The following is a 19,751-nucleotide window of genomic DNA, read 5'->3' as shown; positions in this document are numbered from 1 at the left end:
CATCTTGCAAAAGCTTCAAAAAAAAAAAAAAATTCAGATTCATAACTTTCCATTTTCTTTCAGAAGTGAGAGATTTAAGGGGATATGGAATAACTTGTAGTCAACTTTAGATGTTTAATCTACACAGATCTATTAGGAGTGTAGGTTGCCTACAAAGTAAAACAAACACCCAGAAGTATTTTGTAATTCAGAGATCCCATTCACAATATATAAAGGAGACGGCCAAAGCCTTAAAACGCCTGAGGTCAGGTATAAGAACTCCTACTATTGTAATAATGAAAATTTACACATTTAGTTGTAAAAAAAAACTCATGCAAGTTTATTTTGGTTCAAGAGCATCATCCTTGTTTGTGTCTCAACCAGCGACAGCTGAGCTTTAGCCTTGACTTCAGTCAGTAGCTACAAACTGGAATAGGGAACAAAAAAAGGAGACGTGTGGCTCTACTGTTACATTTTTTCCTATTACTTAAAAAACAGGTATTGCAAAGGAAAATTAAAGCCACAGCACTACCACTTTTATTTACTATTTCAATTAGTTTCACATGTCCTGGCCAATACAATGAGGTCTTCATATCTGAAAGGTTCCACGTTACTCCTAAATTCATTCACGTTACTGCCTAAACTGTCACTGGCCCAATGATGTATGTAAAGTTACAGTTCAAATCTAGCATAGATTCACAGATTAATCTCAGAGTCTCTCTCATCACTGTGGTCTGCTTCCCATTTAATGCAGGCCTAAATCTCATCCAGCAACTTTGATATTAAGCCCTCATCTTCTGAGTTGTAAAATGACTTACAATTTGGAAGGAATGACTTAAAATTCAGAATATAAAATGTCCAGATTCAGAATGGCTCATATTCTTACCACTTATTACATACAGTTGTTCTCTTACCTTTCTCCAGATCTCTAAAGCACATTCTAGAAACTATTCTTAGAAAGGATATTAAAAAATAATTCAGATTAAACATGTGTTTACAGTTCGCCCATGCCCTCTTTCTCCCCTCCCCCCAGATAAAAGCCTGTTAAATAGCCAATCATAATGCAATTTAAAAGATGCAAGTTAACAGGAATACTATTCATTTCACAGCTTTACAAGTAGATATGTTTGACAATTTCCGCACTTGCTGAGAATTCAATCAGCATCTGAATAGAACCACATGCATTATTTTTTTTTACTATAACACAGATTTCCCAAATGGGATTAGAGCTCCATTATTCTAAGCATTGTGCAATCACAAATATCTTCTTGTTCAAAGAACCTTATGATTAAGATAAAATGACACAACTGAGTGCAAGATGTAGCTGCAAAGAATCATGAGAGAACAAAGAAAACAAGCTCAGGAAAAAACATAACATTAATTGAAGGTGTATTATTAATTCAAGGATAAAAATAATGCAAGGAGTTAATAATTATCCCAAAGTTATATATTTTAAACTAAGAATTCAGAAGAAAGTTTGTATTGAAATCTAAGAGAATAAGGCCAAGTAAACCCAATATATTTTACATATGCCTAGGGATATCATAAAGGAAAATACTTGACTACTTTTAAAATTAATTTGTTTTAACTGGGACTAAACCAAAAGCTCCCACTAACAGTTATTTGGTGTCATCTTCTACAGGCAGCAATAAATTATATAAGCACGAAAGAAGAAACAAATGAATAAGCAGTATCTGACACGATAGTCCTCGATACATTCCCTGGGGCTGAAGTAATCTGAACTACACAAAATACATTCATTAACCGGAGAAAAAAATGGTAATTTCATTTCCACAGAGACCAAAACGGCTCCATTTCAGCGCAGGCTCTATCATTGACCTTCCTATGTTTATAGTCTACAAATCATATTAATGAAATGTAAGAACAATAAAAAAATTAATTTAGACCTCATTTCCTTAAACATTTTTAATGCATGTGATTTCCATGAGATCAAGTGTTTAGAAGTGTAAAAATACCTAAAAGTGTCTATTTCACTATCTGTAAAATGGGGATAACACGCTAGAAACAATGTGTGTAGCGAAACACACATCCCAGGTACTCAGCTAATGAGCCAAGGACACTGAGAAAACACCACTAACAGAATTAATTCAGAACGTCATGGAAGGGTTTGGATAGTATGCAATTATAGCAGCAACTCGTTAACTCAGGAAATGATAGGAAAAAAGACACCGAGTAGCTACCACACTCCCTTTCCATCTTTAGCACTAAGGAAAAAAACAGGATAAAATTATATAGACAGAGTTCACATCATATTAACAGTGATATATTAAATAATTGGGATTCATATAAAATGCTGGTGGTTATCATGTATGTACATATACCATCATATTTCATCAGTGACAGCACTGTCAAAGTCAAGCCTAAAACCCAATGAAACCTGGTAAGTTGTTCTATTTATTTGGGGGTTTTGTTTTGTTTTTATCAGAATACAGAGAGAAAAAGAAACAGAGAAAAGCTCTACAAATTTCTCATGTGATCTGAAACACAAAACCATTTTTTCTGCATTCCCTGTCATACTACCACTAGAGATTCTGAAAATCGTATTTATTTAGCAATTCTGCTGATGATGTGAGAGTAGAATGCACTCCCTCTGCCATCGTTGCACAGAGCCAACATTGCTAGTAGCTTAGTAAAAGGCTTATTTTGTCAAAAAAATATGTGAGTATGACTTTCAATGTGACAAAAAAACAACTCTCCCCAACGACAGACTTGCCAGGTGGAAAGGTGACTGGCTTACACAATCATTTTTCTCCTACCACCACTACATTTTAACATACTAGCTGTAAATATAATCTCTCCTGAGGGTCAATTTTAGAAAATGTTGCCAGTTTTTTAAATCTCCCTCTCCTATGCATATCTATAATTATGTGTGAACATTTTCTTATGTGAAATTCGTAACATCTGACAAAGTGAACATATATACCAAGTTTCAGGGATAGAAGGGAAGGTCAGAGAGGCAAGGGGTTTATGTTTTTGCTTAGTATTGGAGTACAGTAGCTACAAATCCTGAAGAGTCTGGCACAAAAGAATAGTTAGCTGGAATTAACGTCCTTACTGTTATTCCTTTAGGGCATTGATATCGGAGGCTGTTCAGACAAAAGACCAATTAAGTCACAAAACCTCACCAGCTGCACTTCAAAAAGTGCACATCCAAAACTGACAAAACTGCTGTATGCAATACTGCCAACACTCAGTAGTGTGAGGTACTTCATCCGTTACTGGCTTACACCTAGATCTCTACACTCAAAAGTTGTTGCTTTATCTAGATTTTTGTGCATACACCATCTATGGGGTGTTGCTTTCTTCTTTTTTAAATTTTTCATTCAGGGAGTGCTCTGTTTTGCCCTTCTATGGTTCTCTGTGAAGTCAGACCTAGTTACAAGAAGATTAACTAATCTCTAGTCCACTGCATTTTCTAACACCAGTAGGGTACCATTGCCAAAAGAAGACAAAATGTGCTTTTCCAAGTGTACTGTTCCAAGGATTCTCAACTGCACATGACTGGTTTGCAGAGATCCTCCTTTTCCATTAGTATCCTCCTAAAATTCCTGAGGCAATTACAACAATTACTAACAAATAAATACTGCTAGTTAAGTATTTAACAGCTACTATCTACTAGACCATTTAGCTACAGGAAATGAGAAAGGATTCATACCACGTGAAAAGCCAGCACATACTTCAGAGAGAAACAGTTGTAAATGGACCATAGCTGACAACCACTGACCTCAAAAATCTGTAGTTGTTTGTACTCAGAGACTTGACATTTGAGGTCACAAAATAAATCAGAAGATGATACAAAAACAAACAAACAAAAAAAAGACTTTGTAATCCCTTTACAAAACTTTCTACGCTCCTATCACCAAATAAAGGAGCACCTCACTAAAAAACAAAGCAAAGAAAAAAATCAAAACAACAAAACAAATAGAAAAACCTAGACTTTAGTTATTTTAAAAATTTAATGTGGAAAGCTTATACCCACTGACTGTTGCCCTTGAACCCATTCTTAACTCCTTCAGTGGAGTCTTCTGAGGAGTCCTACAATGCAGGTTTGTTTGTATTGAACAAGAACTCTGATTGACAGCTTTTTGTATTTCTCCTTGAAGATCTACTGTCCACATCATAGGAACAAAATACAGTGCACTCTCAGTTGTTGACACTCCTTACCAGCTTTCCCACTTGCATATTTCCTTTACACCTTCACTTTCACCTCTTCATTTCTTAAGTGAGAAAGGTGACCAAAAGGAACGATTTTGAGGACCTCCACTTACTGCCATAAGACTTAATTTTTGAAAAATGAAATCTATTCCTTCTGCCTTTAAGTATGAAAATATATGTTGATTTGGAATATATAAGGACAAAAAAACCCAAAATACCCAGTTTCTGCTAGCCCCTAAAAGGTTAACTTTCATATGCATTAGATTTGTAGTCAAATTTTCCATTATTGGTAGGTTAGATTTTTATGTGTTTTGGTTTTGGTTTTTTTTTCCTCTCCCAAACAAGTTTACCAGAGAACTCATTAAAAAAGGCATATAAAATTCAGCAAAACACATTAGTGATCAGTTTCCTTTGTGAAGGATTTACTTTCTATTGAAATAAAAAAGCAGCCCATCTAAACAAAATCTAAATACATTTCTGAACAGCAGACCTATAAAAGCCAGTAAGACTAATATAAAGCTACTTTTTTTCCTCTTCATTTCAAAAAGGAATTAGTCAAATGTCTTGACCAAAACTTAACCTTTTCCCCTTATTATTCTAGTCTGCCACATCTACAGGAAATAGATAACCAAAACAGATGGAGTGAATAGATATTTTTACCTCCCAGTGGCTGAACACCAGCTGCGGACTGGCCAGGCCACTAGTTCTCTTCCTGATTTCATCAGCAAAACCAAAGCTTTCTGCTACTGGCAGGACTGCCTTAATAATAAACACATCCGTCCCCTCTTTCATCTCCTCTTGTAACACTCTGCCTTCTCTTTTGGACAAGACAGCATACACACGACCTGCAAAGACATAATTTTGATGAGCTTACCAATATATTTATATTCTTCATCATGAAGAGAAAAGCATAAATATTTATGTCAGCATTAAGTAAAATACATAATTTCTTTGTCTAGAATACTTCCCCGTAAGTGCATCAACTAAATGGACCCAATAAACTCAAAGAAACAATATATTTTGCCAGTACAATGTGCAGATCCATATGAGTAGCATTTAATAAATTAGTACTATTTTTTGGATCTATATAGCACTTGCACTAGGTGCTTTTTCACAATCATATAGCTATTTTTTAAAAGGCAGCTTGCCAGATTATGTGCCTAACTTGCTTTATTTCTTACAACCAAATATTCAAGAAACATTACTATGAAATATTACTCTATTTCATGAACCATATCTTAGCTACCTTCAGAAGTTTATTTGGATCACCATATCCTTAATATGGTACTTGTCCCAGATACTACAGTGCTATTCTAATCAAAGATAACTTGTTTATCTGACATATTACATATTTATTATGTTTAATTAGGTTTTTTAAATAATTCAGGCTTTAATTAGTCATGGATAATTTTTATTTTTCTTTCCCAAATTAATATTCAATCCATTGAAATACAGTGTATATATCATGAAAATAGCTGTAAAAACACCCATGTTTGACTTTACAGTAGGCATTAAGTTAATTTTTTAAAATGTTTTTGCAAACTTAGGGGCTAAGTATTCTATAGACAAAAACTAGCAAATGCATTTGTATTGATCAAGATAATAAAAACCACAAGAAAACTTATGCACTAAAAAATGTTTTAGGAATGCCTTCATATACAAATGCGTATAGTTCGTAAGTATTAGATGTACTAATAAACTTTAAAAGTACCTTGTAGTGAAGAACAAGTTTATATCCATTTCAAAGAGGTTCAAATATTTTCTATTATATTGCACTGAAAAAACATGAATGCGTACTTCTACCTTTTAAACATCTGGGCAAAACTGACTCTTACTGGAAAAATTAGAAAGATACATTACTTCATAATACATGTCACCTATTCTCTCACTTGAAAGAAAGATACCATTAAAGACTATAACCACTTACACTGATTTGCATATATACTGTAAGCCTTTTGTGGGATACAGAGGAAATGTTGGAGTGGGTTTATTTGCCTTTATTTTTTAAACACAGAATCTGATCCTTGTTCAGGAAATTCAGCACAAGCACACAGCTAGTATAGTTAAATACTCCTGTCAGATGCAAGTAATGGAGCAGCAGTTCAGCACCAATTATTTCAGAGTTTAGAGTTCTCTAATAAAATGTGGGTTGAAGTGTTCTTTCTACTATCACTGACAATTTTATCTGCTCGTGCCCTTACCAGGACAACCTCATTGTTCCTCTGACTGAACTTTACCTTTACTACGCACAATAATCTCCTTATTGCTCATGAGGAAACTGAGAAAATACTTCTATATTTTATATGTAAAATCACAACAAGATTAAGGCATTCTGAAGATAAGTCACTGAGTTTGCCATACATTTGCCTTTGTTAACATAACTAAGCAGTTTCAAGGCTACAGAAATTTCCAGAAAATTCTCAGATATGAAAGGGTCATGTCTCAGCAAAGCTCACAAATCACTAACTGCTTTAAAATGCAAGCTTAAACATACACATTGCAAAAGAGCATCACATCACTGTACATATACTATGTATGTATCACACAGTGTATATTAAAGCCATTTGTTAAAGCAAGTAAGTTCAAAACCATTTTATAGGTTATTAATGTTATAATTCAAACGATTTATTTCACTAATTGTTTTAAGTAGGACTTGGAAAACTTTGCACGCATATGCATGAGATAAGTAAGGTAACATTTATCACAAAGCACTTTAGATGCACATATTTTATGGCCATAATTCACTGAAGATTATACTTCAAAAACATAAAAGCCAGAAGACAATTTATAGCTTACTAAATGCATAGCTACACGCATTTCATCCGAGCAGTCTGGAGCACTGTGTCTGTTAGCGCTAACACAAAGAAGTTGTAGAAGGTCGAACCCCTATGGACAGACTGCAGTACACTGAGGATACACTGGTTCTACCTCTACACTAATTACCTGAATGGATTTAGCAGCATCAATCAATAAGAAATACTGCAACATCTTCCTATTCAAAATAGTCAAAACAGTTATTTTTAAAATATGATACTACTTAAAAACCAGCTTCAATGTGCTGCAACATACAGAGTAAATCCGCACGTGAGAGGTTCACTTCAAAGCTATATGGAGTCCTGTTCATCACTTTACTAAAGGATACTTCAGTACGTCAAGTAAAAATGCTAAACAATTTCGGTATTCCCTGCATACTGAAAAAAAATAATAATGAAGCTTTGCACTAGAAAGAAATACTGTGGAAGGAGAACAGGACCACAGTATGCAAGAACCTCAGGGTCCCCATAAACTTAGCTACCAGGGACAGAGAAGCTGGTCTTCTGTTTTGGATTCTGCATGTTGTCACTTACATAGCTGAGCCAGAGACAATACTATGAATCGATGTGAAGTGCCCCCTAAAATGCTGTGATCTAAAATTTTAATAACTTTAAAAAAAAAAAAAAAGACATAAGAATTGCTATCAAAATAAATCAAAAGCTACAACTGTATGGCAAAGTCCTTTCCCAACTTTCATTGACCTTTCATTGACATTAGCAAAATGAAGACAGTCCAGCTTTCAGAGTCCAGAACACAAAAGAGAAGGGAAAAAGAGCTCAAAAGGTAGAAATATCAACAGGCAAAAGCTAATAACAATAATAAAACATGTGATGTTAGTTTAGAACATTCGTCTGCTTTCGTCAGTTTACACAGAACTTCCACAAAGCAGGAATGTGTAAAAATGGATTTTTCTAGTGAACTAACTGTCAGAAGGAGATGCTCAGAGTATAACCTACTGGGAACATGGGATGCATGCAGGAGCCAAGTGGAAACCCAATGCCCCTTACACTGGACACATATAACCTTGCAACACAAGTTACAGAAGCCAGTTGTTTGTCACGTGTCACCTGCCAAGTCTTAATGGCAGATACATACTCTTCACTTGCCCTAACGAGGATAAAATTTATTAGCTTGAACTTCCCTAATAAAAATTAAACCCATGAATTTATAATTAACTAAGTGCATGTCCATGGTTATTACCACACAACTCACATTCATTAGACTGGACTAATTTGCTTGCATGTCTGAGTCCTAAATTACACTTATTATATATATATATGCATTAGAAAGCCATGTTTCCATTTGGTTTTATGGCACAATTGATGAGCTGATGCATGTTAATTACACCACTATAAACAATCATGCTTTTTTGGTAGCAGGTATTTTCAAAAACAGCAATTTATGGGTTTTGAAAATTGCTATCTTGCTTATAGTTTGACAAGAGTTTCAGAGTATTGTGCTAACGTGCTCCTGGAACAGTAACGTTTAACACTACAAAATCTAATTTTGATAGGAATTCTTACATGTTAAAAAATAATTAAAGCTAGCTTAAAAATACAGAAGTTCTATGTCATAATAAGTTGCAGTTTAAGGTAATGTGATAATAAGCTTACTGCAGAACACCTTTTAGCAGGCCTGCTAAATAATTCCTCCAGAAAAGAACAGGATCATGCACCTGTACAAAACAATTGCTCAAAGGCATTTCTTTTCACTACATACAGTTGTAAATTCTGCTCTTCCGACCAATTTGTTTTTGTATAACTGCTATCATGATGTTTGTGTGCAAAACAGCTGAGATTTTTACAACAAATAACCATATCTTTAATTATTTTATGTGGGATATACTATAATTTCTCATGAGTAGTACAGTCAAAGTAAGTTTGCTGACAGCTGAAATGCAATAGAAGCTTTAAAGAAGATCTTGGTGCACTGGATCAGCTTCAGTCTGCAAGCAACTCCCATGGAAAACTCCAAATGTCAGGGTAAGTTAAGAGGTGTTGTAAGTAGGTCATAAAAACAAGTTTAAGTAGGTGCAAGCGGTAAGGTAATATAAGTGACACAAATTTGGTATGCAGTGGGGTTTGCAAAATGAGCAACTTGCAGAAGGATACAGATGCTACTGGAAAAAAAAAAAGTCTACCAACTGGACTGTGACAATAATTTAAGATTCTCTCTTTTTCTGATTTTATTTCTATATTGATTATTGTATTAACTTAAAGCATCTTGAAATGGCATTAAGTAAGATTCTACATTCACGTTACAAGCAGGATAGGTTTCTTCATCTCTTCATGGAACAAATGCTTAATTATGAAGCACAATATTAGTATTTGCATTTACTGATGTTGACATTACAAAAAAAATTCATAAAAATGAAATAGTTTGTAACTTGTACTTCCAAAAAAGCATAGCACCGCTATTTATGCATATGTTTCAGATAAGCAATAAGAATGCCACATGTACATTTAGGATAGCATAAATACTACAGTCATCAGAGAGTCATTGTACAAATCTACTGGAGAACTATAAAAAAACACCTGACAAAGCTTGCAATTAACTTATACTTTCTGATTCAGTCTAATTTATAAGACTTCTCCTTGGAACTCAGAAAGCAATTTCATGACAAAAGTTTTTCTGTCTTACCTAAAACTTCCGCAGTAGCCATAATTTCACACGTGTACATGGCTGCCATAAGCCTCTGCGGTTTTGCTTGCAAAGCGTAACGACAGGCTTCCTTCATGGTGGCGATCAGTTGTCCAGAGAAGGGACCATAACAATCTGCAAGTAAAACTTCTCCTTTGTGTTTACTAATTTTCTCAGGTGATTTTGGAACACTTTGACTGCTGTCGTGGTGTTCATTCGCACTGCAAACTTCATCAGTGCAACTGCTTGTTAGAGCAGTGTCTTCACTTTGTTTCTGTTCTACGGCATCACATTCCCCCGAATCCTGACTATCAGTTGACAGCATCTCTCCAACTTTATTCATTTCCCATTTTTCCACTGTAAAACAAACACCCATGAGGGGTTCCTCACACATGGGTCCTGAAAGTGTAGCCAGCTGAAATCCACTTACTATGCTGTTGTCAAAGTCTCTGTATTTACTTACTTCTTTCACAGTGTTCCCAAGGCACTGCCACACAGACCTTTTATAGCCCTCAAAATTATATAACAAAATATTAGGCCCACACTTCCGAGGTCCAAATGACCAGATCTGATCAACAGCATTTCTCCACTTTCTTCCCTGCAGATTTTGCTCCAACTTTTGTTTGAATTCCTTGATCCTATCAAGAGTCTTCTGATTTATCTCATGGTTTTTTTTATCTTCATTCAGAGATGTGTTGAGTTGCTCCATAGTTCTAATTAAGTCACTGTTTTCTTCAAGAAGTCGAGTTACCTCCTCAGGAAGGGGCACTGCTCTTACACTGAGAGTTGCTTGTTTATTTGGTGTAGATATTGTAACAAGCCCATCTGAATCGACCTGAATTCCTTCAGGAACTTTACTTTGGTCCTCTTTTGCTTGGTGTATGACAGCAACTTTCTGCTGTTTGCCGATTTCTTCGTTCACCATATCAACTTTTGGAGGTCTTGTTATTGTTTCCCGGAATGGTATAATAGGTGCCGATACACTAATCTGTACCTTTGCAAACCTATAAAGTTGAAAAATTAGTTTAAAATTATGAAAATACTTTTAAACCTGGGGGGAGGGAGGTAGGACAATGGCTTTAACATGGAACAGATGCTCATGAATAAATCTGACTGCAATACAGATTATGAGATAATGCACTTCAAACTCAAACTCTTAAAAGCGTTATGCACTTCAAAACGGAAGCATTGCCTCTTATGTCTTCAGAAATATTTGGAAAGGAAGTGAAGAAAATAAAAGTGAAAGCATTGCTGTGGCTCTGTGTAAATCACCAGTTCATCCACATCTTGGAAACTACGTGCTGCTGTTCTCTCCCCTAAAATAAGATATGATAGAACTAGAAGAAAATGAGAATAAGGACAATCAAAGGTATGAAAGTACAAGTAGCCTTCAGATGTTTCTAGGATATAATAGAGGTCTACAAAACCATGAAGGGCATGGGGAAGTCTGATGGGGATTAATGGACAAATCAAACTACGACAGGCCTTGAACTGTCCCTGAACTGAAAACCATGAAGGCCCAGGAAAGCAGTACGGTTACCCCGTTTTTACTCTTCCCCAGATATGTGCTCAAGGCCACACTGCTAAAGATACGACACCGAGCAAGACGGATACCCTGTTTGAACCAGTATGGCTGTTCTTAAACTGAGATGGGTTCAGATCAAGTATTCTGGGGCTCAGAGCACTTGGGAGAGCTGACACTCCCATTTTCTCCATGCACAGCAGGTTCCAATATGCACACAACACCGTGCTGCCCACGTGCATGAAGCCAGCTCTGCAGCACAGAAGCACAAGGAGGATTAATGGGGGGGAAAAAAAGTCCCCTGGCAACTTCATATTGTGATTAGCTAGTGGAAACCTTAGCCACTATTCTCCTTGCAAGCCTAAGGGATCATCCATAATTGTGATCTTGTAACAAACGTAAATATACAAAGCACTATTCTGAAGGTAGAAGTCAATGACTGCCTACGTTGGAATGCCTTCAGGTTGGCTTGAGGAAGGGAACAGGCTTGAGGAAGGGAACAGGTTTCAAGTGAAATAGCTGAGTATAAGGGACACATTCGTTATAGAATTATGCCAGACAATTATTTCGTGTATAGACCTGTCATTAGTAGCAGCCTTTCTCTGCTATAAAGCAAAACACAGTCCCTCTCCCTCACACATCTCACGTAGCTTTATATTGTACAGTAACTTCAATGAAAATTAAGTGGTAATTTTTTAAAAATAAAGTTACTTTTGTGAGTACAGTTTCATACAAAACATAAGCAGAAACTATGGGAGATAATTAAAATAAATTGACCATTAACTACAGACAAAAAAGTAAACCATCAATTCTATACCAGAAACCCCTATTATTTCAGGTCATTAAACACTTCTTAGTTTATTAGAAGAGTTTATATTGGAAAAGTCTCAAAGATAATAAAACTTCCTAACAGAAGAAAGAAAACACACTTTTAATGCTGTGGATGAATCTTATTTTTGGTAAAATGAAAAAAAGGTAAATTCAATCTTTGCCTTTAAAGGACCACAGAAAGCAATGGGGTATGAGACAGTAGGTGAAGATTCTGGTGTTTATCCACACTAGAAGATATGAAAAAAAAAATATCTTACCAATGCAGTTCAGTCTGTTAAACATAATTTATAGTCTGCTTTGTGAGCGTACTAGCATACGTAATAATAAGGGAATTATTTTGGGTCAAGAGTTGAAAGGTACAACCTAAAAAGCTTCCTTTTTTCCTTTTAAACTAAGTTGGGAAACACCCTACACAGTGAAGAAAACCTATGTTAGAAACAAAAATATTTAGAAAAAGCTAAGTATAGCAGACCACAATACAATGGAATGACAGAAGCTTCAACAATATTGTAATATTGGTATTTATAACAGCAATAAAGTGTGATTATTAAGGAATTGGTATATTTTTTTCACAGCAACACTATTAACCAACATTTTTTTTTCAGGTTAGTTCATATATATTAATTATTTGTCTCGAAGTCAGTACTCTGCAGGAAAATCTTCACTACACTTTAAAGGGTACAAGATGAGGAAAATTAATTACTAGTGATTAAAATGCTCTAAAAATATAAGCTTCATATCTCTGAGTATGCCAATGTCTTATTTTACCACCCAGGTAGAAAGTGTCAGATTTGTTAGCTCTTTCATATATTTAATAAACATCTCTACATTTATTCATAGAGGATCACCTGTTTTATCTTCAAGTACAACTTCATGACTTCAAAATGTCCTGTATGGTATTTTTTTGTTTAATCACAGGAGCTGAAAATTGCCAATGGCACCATGGCAAAACCCTGTTTTTCTAAGAACTGTGAAATGGATGTTTATTAAGTGCACATAATCAGCATCTTGTTCAAATACATTCAGGATTGGACTCAGCTGAAGATACTGGAACATTGAAAGCTTCCCATCAGATCTGAAAAATAGCCTGTATTCTTCACCTTATCTGAAGGTGAAAAACAATAGTCTCAGAGCAAAATCTTCCAGGACACAACTTGTTTGGAAGTGAAAGGTTCCTACACCACTGTTAAAATGGAAATCCTGTGTCTTCAAAGATTTGCAACAGCTTTTTCTACTTATATAAACTATAAAAATTATACTCTACTGATTTTTATCTCACTGCTACAATTATAACCTGTGGTATAGCAAGCTAGCACCAGATCAATGGAGAAGGGGTTTTAGTTTATCTTTTGAGTATGAAGGTATAAAAACAATGTTTGGCACTGCCAGCTGAATTAGGCTCTGTTTTTACAACACGTGAAGAAAACAAGACCAAAGACCTGCTTCTGAGGCCCAGATGTTATTTACCTTTATTTATGCAACATTCCTGCTAATTAATGTTTATAGAGAACTATTTTAATATACAAATAGAAAGTTAGTTTTTGGATAAGGATAAGTCACTGATCCCTGTAAAGGAGATGCAGTTAGATTTTCAAACTGCTGTAGTTTACATTCAAGAATAAAATTAATGAAAATCATGTTCCAGGATGCATGACTTAAAAGATGAATTAATTACATGACTGCCTGGACATCTGTGAAGCTAATACAATGCCTTAAAGGAACACTCATACTTCTATCTCATTTTAAAGCTGAAATATTTTGCTGTAATCAGTTTTAGAATTGCCACTATTCTGCATCAAGTCTCAGCTCTAATTAATAGTACCTACAACTGAAAGCTAGTACCTGCAATAAAAAAAACCCACAAGTGCTGCCACCTGAAATCATGAGTATTTATATCCAAACAAACACAGCTTAGAGTAATTTATCAGTTTTAATCTATAGAATTTGAGCCTTGAGAAACAAATAATGGTTCTGTCTATTGCACTGCGAACTACATGGACCCAGGTGTTCTAAAGCAAGTTACTTGAAACATTGCACAAGTTTACAAACAGTGATGATTAATGTTAGCTCTGTTTCTCTGTGATTGGCAAGCTTGCTGTTTGCAAAACCCCTGTTTATTAAACTTTGCGCTAAACCTTCACATGAGGTAAAATTCACTGCATCAAAAGTTGCTCTAAACCAGATTATTTCAGAAGCTATTAGTCCAAACTCCAAGTAATGTGCACCTCAAAGGAAAAACCTCAAGCTAGGATTGTGTCTGGATCTTTCTTGTAACTAAGCATGAATAAAAACTGCCAAGTGTTATGACACAGGAAACGGAACTGAAGCATTCAGGCAAGCAGCATGAACTTAACAGAAACAATTTTGTCCTTTGGTCTGATAAGCACTATTATAACAATTTCATGATCTAAAGCAAGAAAAAAAAGGAAGAATGATTTATTACATTTATGTGACAGACTCAAAGTTCAGAGTTGTGTATCCTTCTTAACCACTCATAAGAAAGTTCATTAAATGACAACAAAAGGACTAACCAAAATTTCCTAAGTTTGGTAAACTTTGGCAGAGTGATGAAAGTTGTAGAGAAAAAGCAAATGTAATTGCAAACTTTATTTCCATGGGACTCAAAACCAGGAGATCTATCTACCCTTTCTGCATTTTGTCCACACACTTGTATTACTAATAAAACCAAACAAAACTCCCCCCACTACTATTACGACCATCCTCCTTCTCTTTGTTTCTAATTCTGAACAGGGTAATTTAATCCCCTCATGCTTAGTATTTGCAATACTCTTTGGCCAGAAAGTTCTAAAAATTTCCATTGTAAAATGCAGAAAATAAAATGTTCAGAGTTAAAGGGTCCAATTTATTACTCTATTCAAAAAGAGCTAATTAGGAAGAAAAAAATAAAAATAAATGTAGGGAAATTAAACAGAATGTCCATATTTAATCATTTAGATAAACATGGATTACTCAGATCTTTTATTTGTTTCCATGTTTCTTCAAATCTTTGACAACAAGTATCACTTGAACATAATTTACTAAATACACACTGGGAAGCTAAAATTAAATATGTGCCTTTGGAAAAGTTTGATTAAAATCTTGACAAAGACAATTCAGTGTAGTTTCAACTCAGCAGAACCTCCTCAGTTGCTGTAATTACTCCAAAAATATCAACTCTTCAAAACCCAGTTGATACAATTATGATAGATGCTAAGATCAGAATCTTGCCCCACTACTTCAAGTGTGACTTAAGCATTTTGAATAAACTTTCTCAATATTTTGGGGGAAAAACTTTAGGTCATATTTTTAGGGTATTATATGCTGCCTTCATTCCTAGAAGACAACGTGCTATTTCAAACTAAGTGCACTCAGAACAAGCTGAGGAGGGACACAAACTGGTCACTCTTGAAGTTTACAGTTCTTTTACCAAAAGCCAAATTAGATAACTCAGAAAAAAACCAAAATTATGTTAACAAAATAAAAGGTTAGGAGTGTAAATATATGGACTACCACTAGCTGCTTGCTATAATCCTATTTCCCCATCACACAGATATTATTTTACTAAATTCTTTTTTAGATTTTGACCAATGCCAATAATAAAGGTATGTGTACATCTTGCTATGCAAACTGCAGCTGAAGACAGGCACAAAAGGTTTTGCTCTACTTAACACCTTACATTCAAGTGATGTGTATTAATAAATAATAATATGTTTTTAGAAGTGGTAAAAACGTGTTGCTCTAAGTTGTAATGAGAATAACCATTAAAACATACATCCAATTTTACACATGATCCAGTCTAACTTCCATAAGAAGTTATTGGTGTCTGATATTAACAGGAACAAATATTGGCACATTAAGACAGACATTCAATCATCCATAATCAGGTTTGCTTTTTGGTTTAGAAAGAAAATGACAGTAAATGCATGTGGACAGAAGTATCAGCATTTTTTTAGTTAACAAAGTTATAGGAAAGGGCTGTTTCAGACAACTGTTCTACTGTTAGAGGAAACATCAGAAGATACTAAATGTATGCATTTATGCTTGCAGAAAATAGTGCTCACAAGTAAGAGAAGAGATTAACATTTAAAAAAAAAAAATCAACATGAAGAATAAAGGAACAGGATAGAGTATGCACACACAGTTTTACCCTTGCTGCTTTCTAATTTTTGAGAGTTCATTTACCAGACATGATTCCCCTCAGTTTTTATTTTGCATAAATGGTACATTACGTTCTTAATTGGACTCCTGAACCTATTGCAATTTATCATCTCTAGAAAGTGGCCAAAAGGTGTATAAGATGTATAAAAGTGATGACCTAGTGGCTTCTGCCCAACTGTAGGTAATTTTATAGCTACAAAAAAGTACATTTATGATCCAATGGTAAAAACTGTTGGTGGGTGAAGCTTCTATTTTACCAGAATATAAATCAAAGATATGCATCTGACAAAGAAATACAACAGACACCTACTGAACTAAAAATATTTCTTCCTCCTTGCCCCTCTAACCTTTCTTTCAGGTCATCCAAGCAACGCTGAAGATGAACTTCTCCCGCTGTCACTAGCACATGCTCTCCTGTCTCCTGGATTAAAACTTGGACACACGGATCAGCTTGGTTTAAAAGCTTCATTCCTCTGACCAGCTGAGGCATATCACCTGGCAAAATAAGGCATTATTAACAAAGTAATACTGAAGAAGGAATACTTGAAGGAGGATATACCTAAAATGAGAAACAGCAACACCCATTTTTATGGAAGTCTGAACACAAATATGTATTTTAGGAATACTAAAAAACTTTCAGCTAAGTTCCAAAGTCTTTCTGTGGGTAAATTTCTGCTTATGAATCAGAAAGAGTGGTGTGGTTCAAGAGCAGCAACTGAAGACATAAGCTATGCTCATAATTTGTTGCCAAGAATTTATGTACTGATGATAAAATTCACATTATAGAATTAAAACCATGGTACACATTTGAATGGATTACACATTTTTGTTTTACATAGTTTTGCCATAGGTTTAGAACACCAAGCTAGCTACTGACTATGACTGTGTTACCTTGCTTCTTATATACTATTAAATACAGATACAACTCAAACTGCTCACAACCAATAAAAAACCAGAATCTTATCAATATGAAGTGATTAAAAATGTCATGATTTCACTCCTTCACAACTGTTAAGTAATCTTTCAGTAATTATCTTTCATGGCTAACTGTAGCAATCTGTAAATTGCTAACGCTAAAAATGTCCAAAGACATACATAATAAAATGTTAATTTTACTAAAATAAAAGCAAAAATTATTCCACATGGGTTACTTAGAAGGCACAAGAGTGAATGAAGCACAGGAAGGATCTAAACTAGCTGTAAGCCACTGAAAAGCTTTAATGACATTACAACCTGAAAAGGGGAAAAATCAGGAGTCTGCTAGCTTTTCAGTGCAACGAAACACAGCTGTCCCTAAAATGAAGGTATTAAGTTGCCTTAAAGTTAATGGAGACTGAACAACCACAGCTGAGTCAAATTTGGCTAGATCACATCAAAGCTATGCGTAAACACCTCATGTCAGCAGCCTTTCATAATTAATACAATTTAAAAAAATTAATTATAATTCCTTTTTCTTATTTTACATATGGGGTAAAGAATACCCACAGGCTTTCTAGGAATGCATATTCATATACAGAAGAAACAGTGACATTAAACTTGTCATTCACTTGGAGACTATTAAAAGAAAGATGATATTGTAAGCTTGTAAGGGTATAATAGAAGGGTATCCTTGAAAACCAGACATAAAAATAAACAAAAAGTGGAAAAAACACAGTGTTAGTTCACATGGCCAACGCAGTTGAACAAAGACTTTCAATCACATCTTCTGCACTGAGAAGGACAAACAGTTTGTTTTCTTCTTTTAGAACTTAAGGTAGCCATAGATGAAAATTTTGACATAAATGTGAAGACGTGCAGTGATTTTGTATAATATACATAGGGAAGTAACTTCCATTTATTTGAGTAATTTTTCCAAATAAGCAAGTGCAGTTTTGAGGTAGGTTTGCTGTGGAAAGCCAGGGCACCCACACGAGACAATGTGCTAGGGCCACCTCAAGACTCTGTGCAGCTCATTGGACGATTGCTTTCAAGCTGAGTCTGCAATGGCCAAATTTTTCTTGTCTTCCTGTTATTGCAAGCAGCAGCTGATTTTTCAGGAAACTTTTGCAAGTGTAGCTACCTTTGAGGCTTCTGTCCCTCTAACAGATTTAGTTCAAACCACAGCCACAGAAGTTACCAGGGAGGAGAAATTAAGCAATGGTGTAAGAATAATACAGCTTCTTTTCCTTAAGGAAAAAAAATACCCCCAAATCAGTCAGTAGTTATAGAATTACATTCCTTTAACGTTTTCAACCTAATACTACACTCAATAAAACCAGTGATTTCCAATACTTTCTAAACGACTTTAACAAATGCAGGATGTACAATATATGATTATCTGTTACTCAGACACGTGGGACAAATAGCATGTTTTTTAGAAAGTGATTGGACCACTTAGTGGCTATCTTAATGTTTAGAGTATTTTTTAATTGAACGTAAAGCCAGTTATTTTGGTTCTACTAACATGACGATGACAGATGACAATAGGCTGAAATTCATTTATAGCCAGAAATACACTACTCTCTGGTTGAGGGTTTGTGTGTGTGTGCACACAATCAATCAGAAGCAGTACTGCAAATCTCTATCATGAGCTTCACGATGTAGCATAAAAACTTTCCGTCAACAGAAGTGACAAACCCAAAGATATACTTACCTTCAAAGTAAAAGAATACTGAACCCTGAGCAACACATAGTGTATTACTTATGGAACAGCTAAGTGTGCTGTTGTGCCCCATAAAGGGCACAATGAGGTCTTTTGTATCTCATCTCCTGAGACATGAGTTAGCCAGCTAGGAGAATTCACAAGAACAAAGTATGGGCTTGTAGGTGACATATTTATTTGTTTTATACTGGGTCAGTCTCTGATTCAGTGGATAGAACACAAACCAGCCGAAGGCGGGAAGCTGCATTGCTGCCACACCAAATTTGCAGTACCCTTCCCATTCGCCTTTAAACTTACTTGGATGTTTCGGTTCAACAGCTACCCGCACAATGGGTGTGGCTTCAAAGCTGAGAGGTGTAAAGGGTGGACAAGCTGGCGATGTTGACAGTGTTGCAGACTTCAGCACAAAATCTTGCAGGCCTCCTATTCCTAATAGATATTGGGGAAAAAAAGCAAAACAACAAAAAAAAAAATCACCCACTGTGATATACATATATATGATCATCAAGCTAAAAAACATGCATTTATTCTAAAGACAAAAACCATATTCAAGAGTCCTCACTGTTCATATAAAGTATCTGTTAAAATATTTATGCATAATCTGGGTGCTCAGATCTCTGGTGTGACATCTGATATTCAGTCTCACAGTTCTCATTGCATTCCCTCTGTATTTTAGAAAGGCTTGTTTATAACCCTAAAGAACAGAAAGGACATGAAGACCTTTTTTCCCTTCTAATATGTCCAATCCTTTGTCCAGCTCAGACTTTTTTTTGGTGGTTTAAATTTAGAAAACTTTAGATTGCAAGAGCCAAAGGTCATCTAGTCCAACTTCCAGCTCAACACAGGACTAACTTCAAATATAGATAGAATTGCTCAGGGGCTTATCCAGTCAAGTTTGAAAAACCTTTAATGATAGTGATTCCATAGCCTCTGTTTGCAAGCTCCTCCAGTGCTTAATTATTCTTATTGTGAAGAATGTTCTTTTTTTTT

General features: G+C 35.2%; 1 protein-coding gene across 3 annotated transcripts in view; it reads right to left on the bottom strand.

Annotated features, from left to right (window-relative positions):
* The window catches only part of EFTUD1 (elongation factor Tu GTP binding domain containing 1), a 79,399-nt gene that overhangs the window by 8,353 nt on the left and 51,295 nt on the right, over positions 1 to 19,751 (bottom strand). For all 3 annotated transcript variants that reach the window (XM_014944733.1, XM_014944734.1, XM_014944736.1), the window contains exons 16-19: positions 19,059 to 19,190; positions 16,468 to 16,615; positions 9,610 to 10,613; positions 4,816 to 5,000 (exon numbers count right to left, since the gene is read on the bottom strand). In XM_014944733.1, the coding sequence (XP_014800219.1) occupies positions 4,816 to 5,000; positions 9,610 to 10,613; positions 16,468 to 16,615; positions 19,059 to 19,190 (1,469 nt within the window). The remainder of the gene's footprint in view (positions 1 to 4,815; positions 5,001 to 9,609; positions 10,614 to 16,467; positions 16,616 to 19,058; positions 19,191 to 19,751) is intronic.

This window comes from Calidris pugnax, unplaced genomic scaffold (assembly GCF_001431845.1).
Source record: "Calidris pugnax isolate Ruff unplaced genomic scaffold, ASM143184v1 scaffold70, whole genome shotgun sequence".
Classification (NCBI taxonomy): Eukaryota; Metazoa; Chordata; class Aves; order Charadriiformes; family Scolopacidae; genus Calidris; species Calidris pugnax.
The sequence above is the reverse complement of the archived record's forward strand: the minus strand, read 5'-3'. Positions and strand labels throughout refer to the sequence as shown.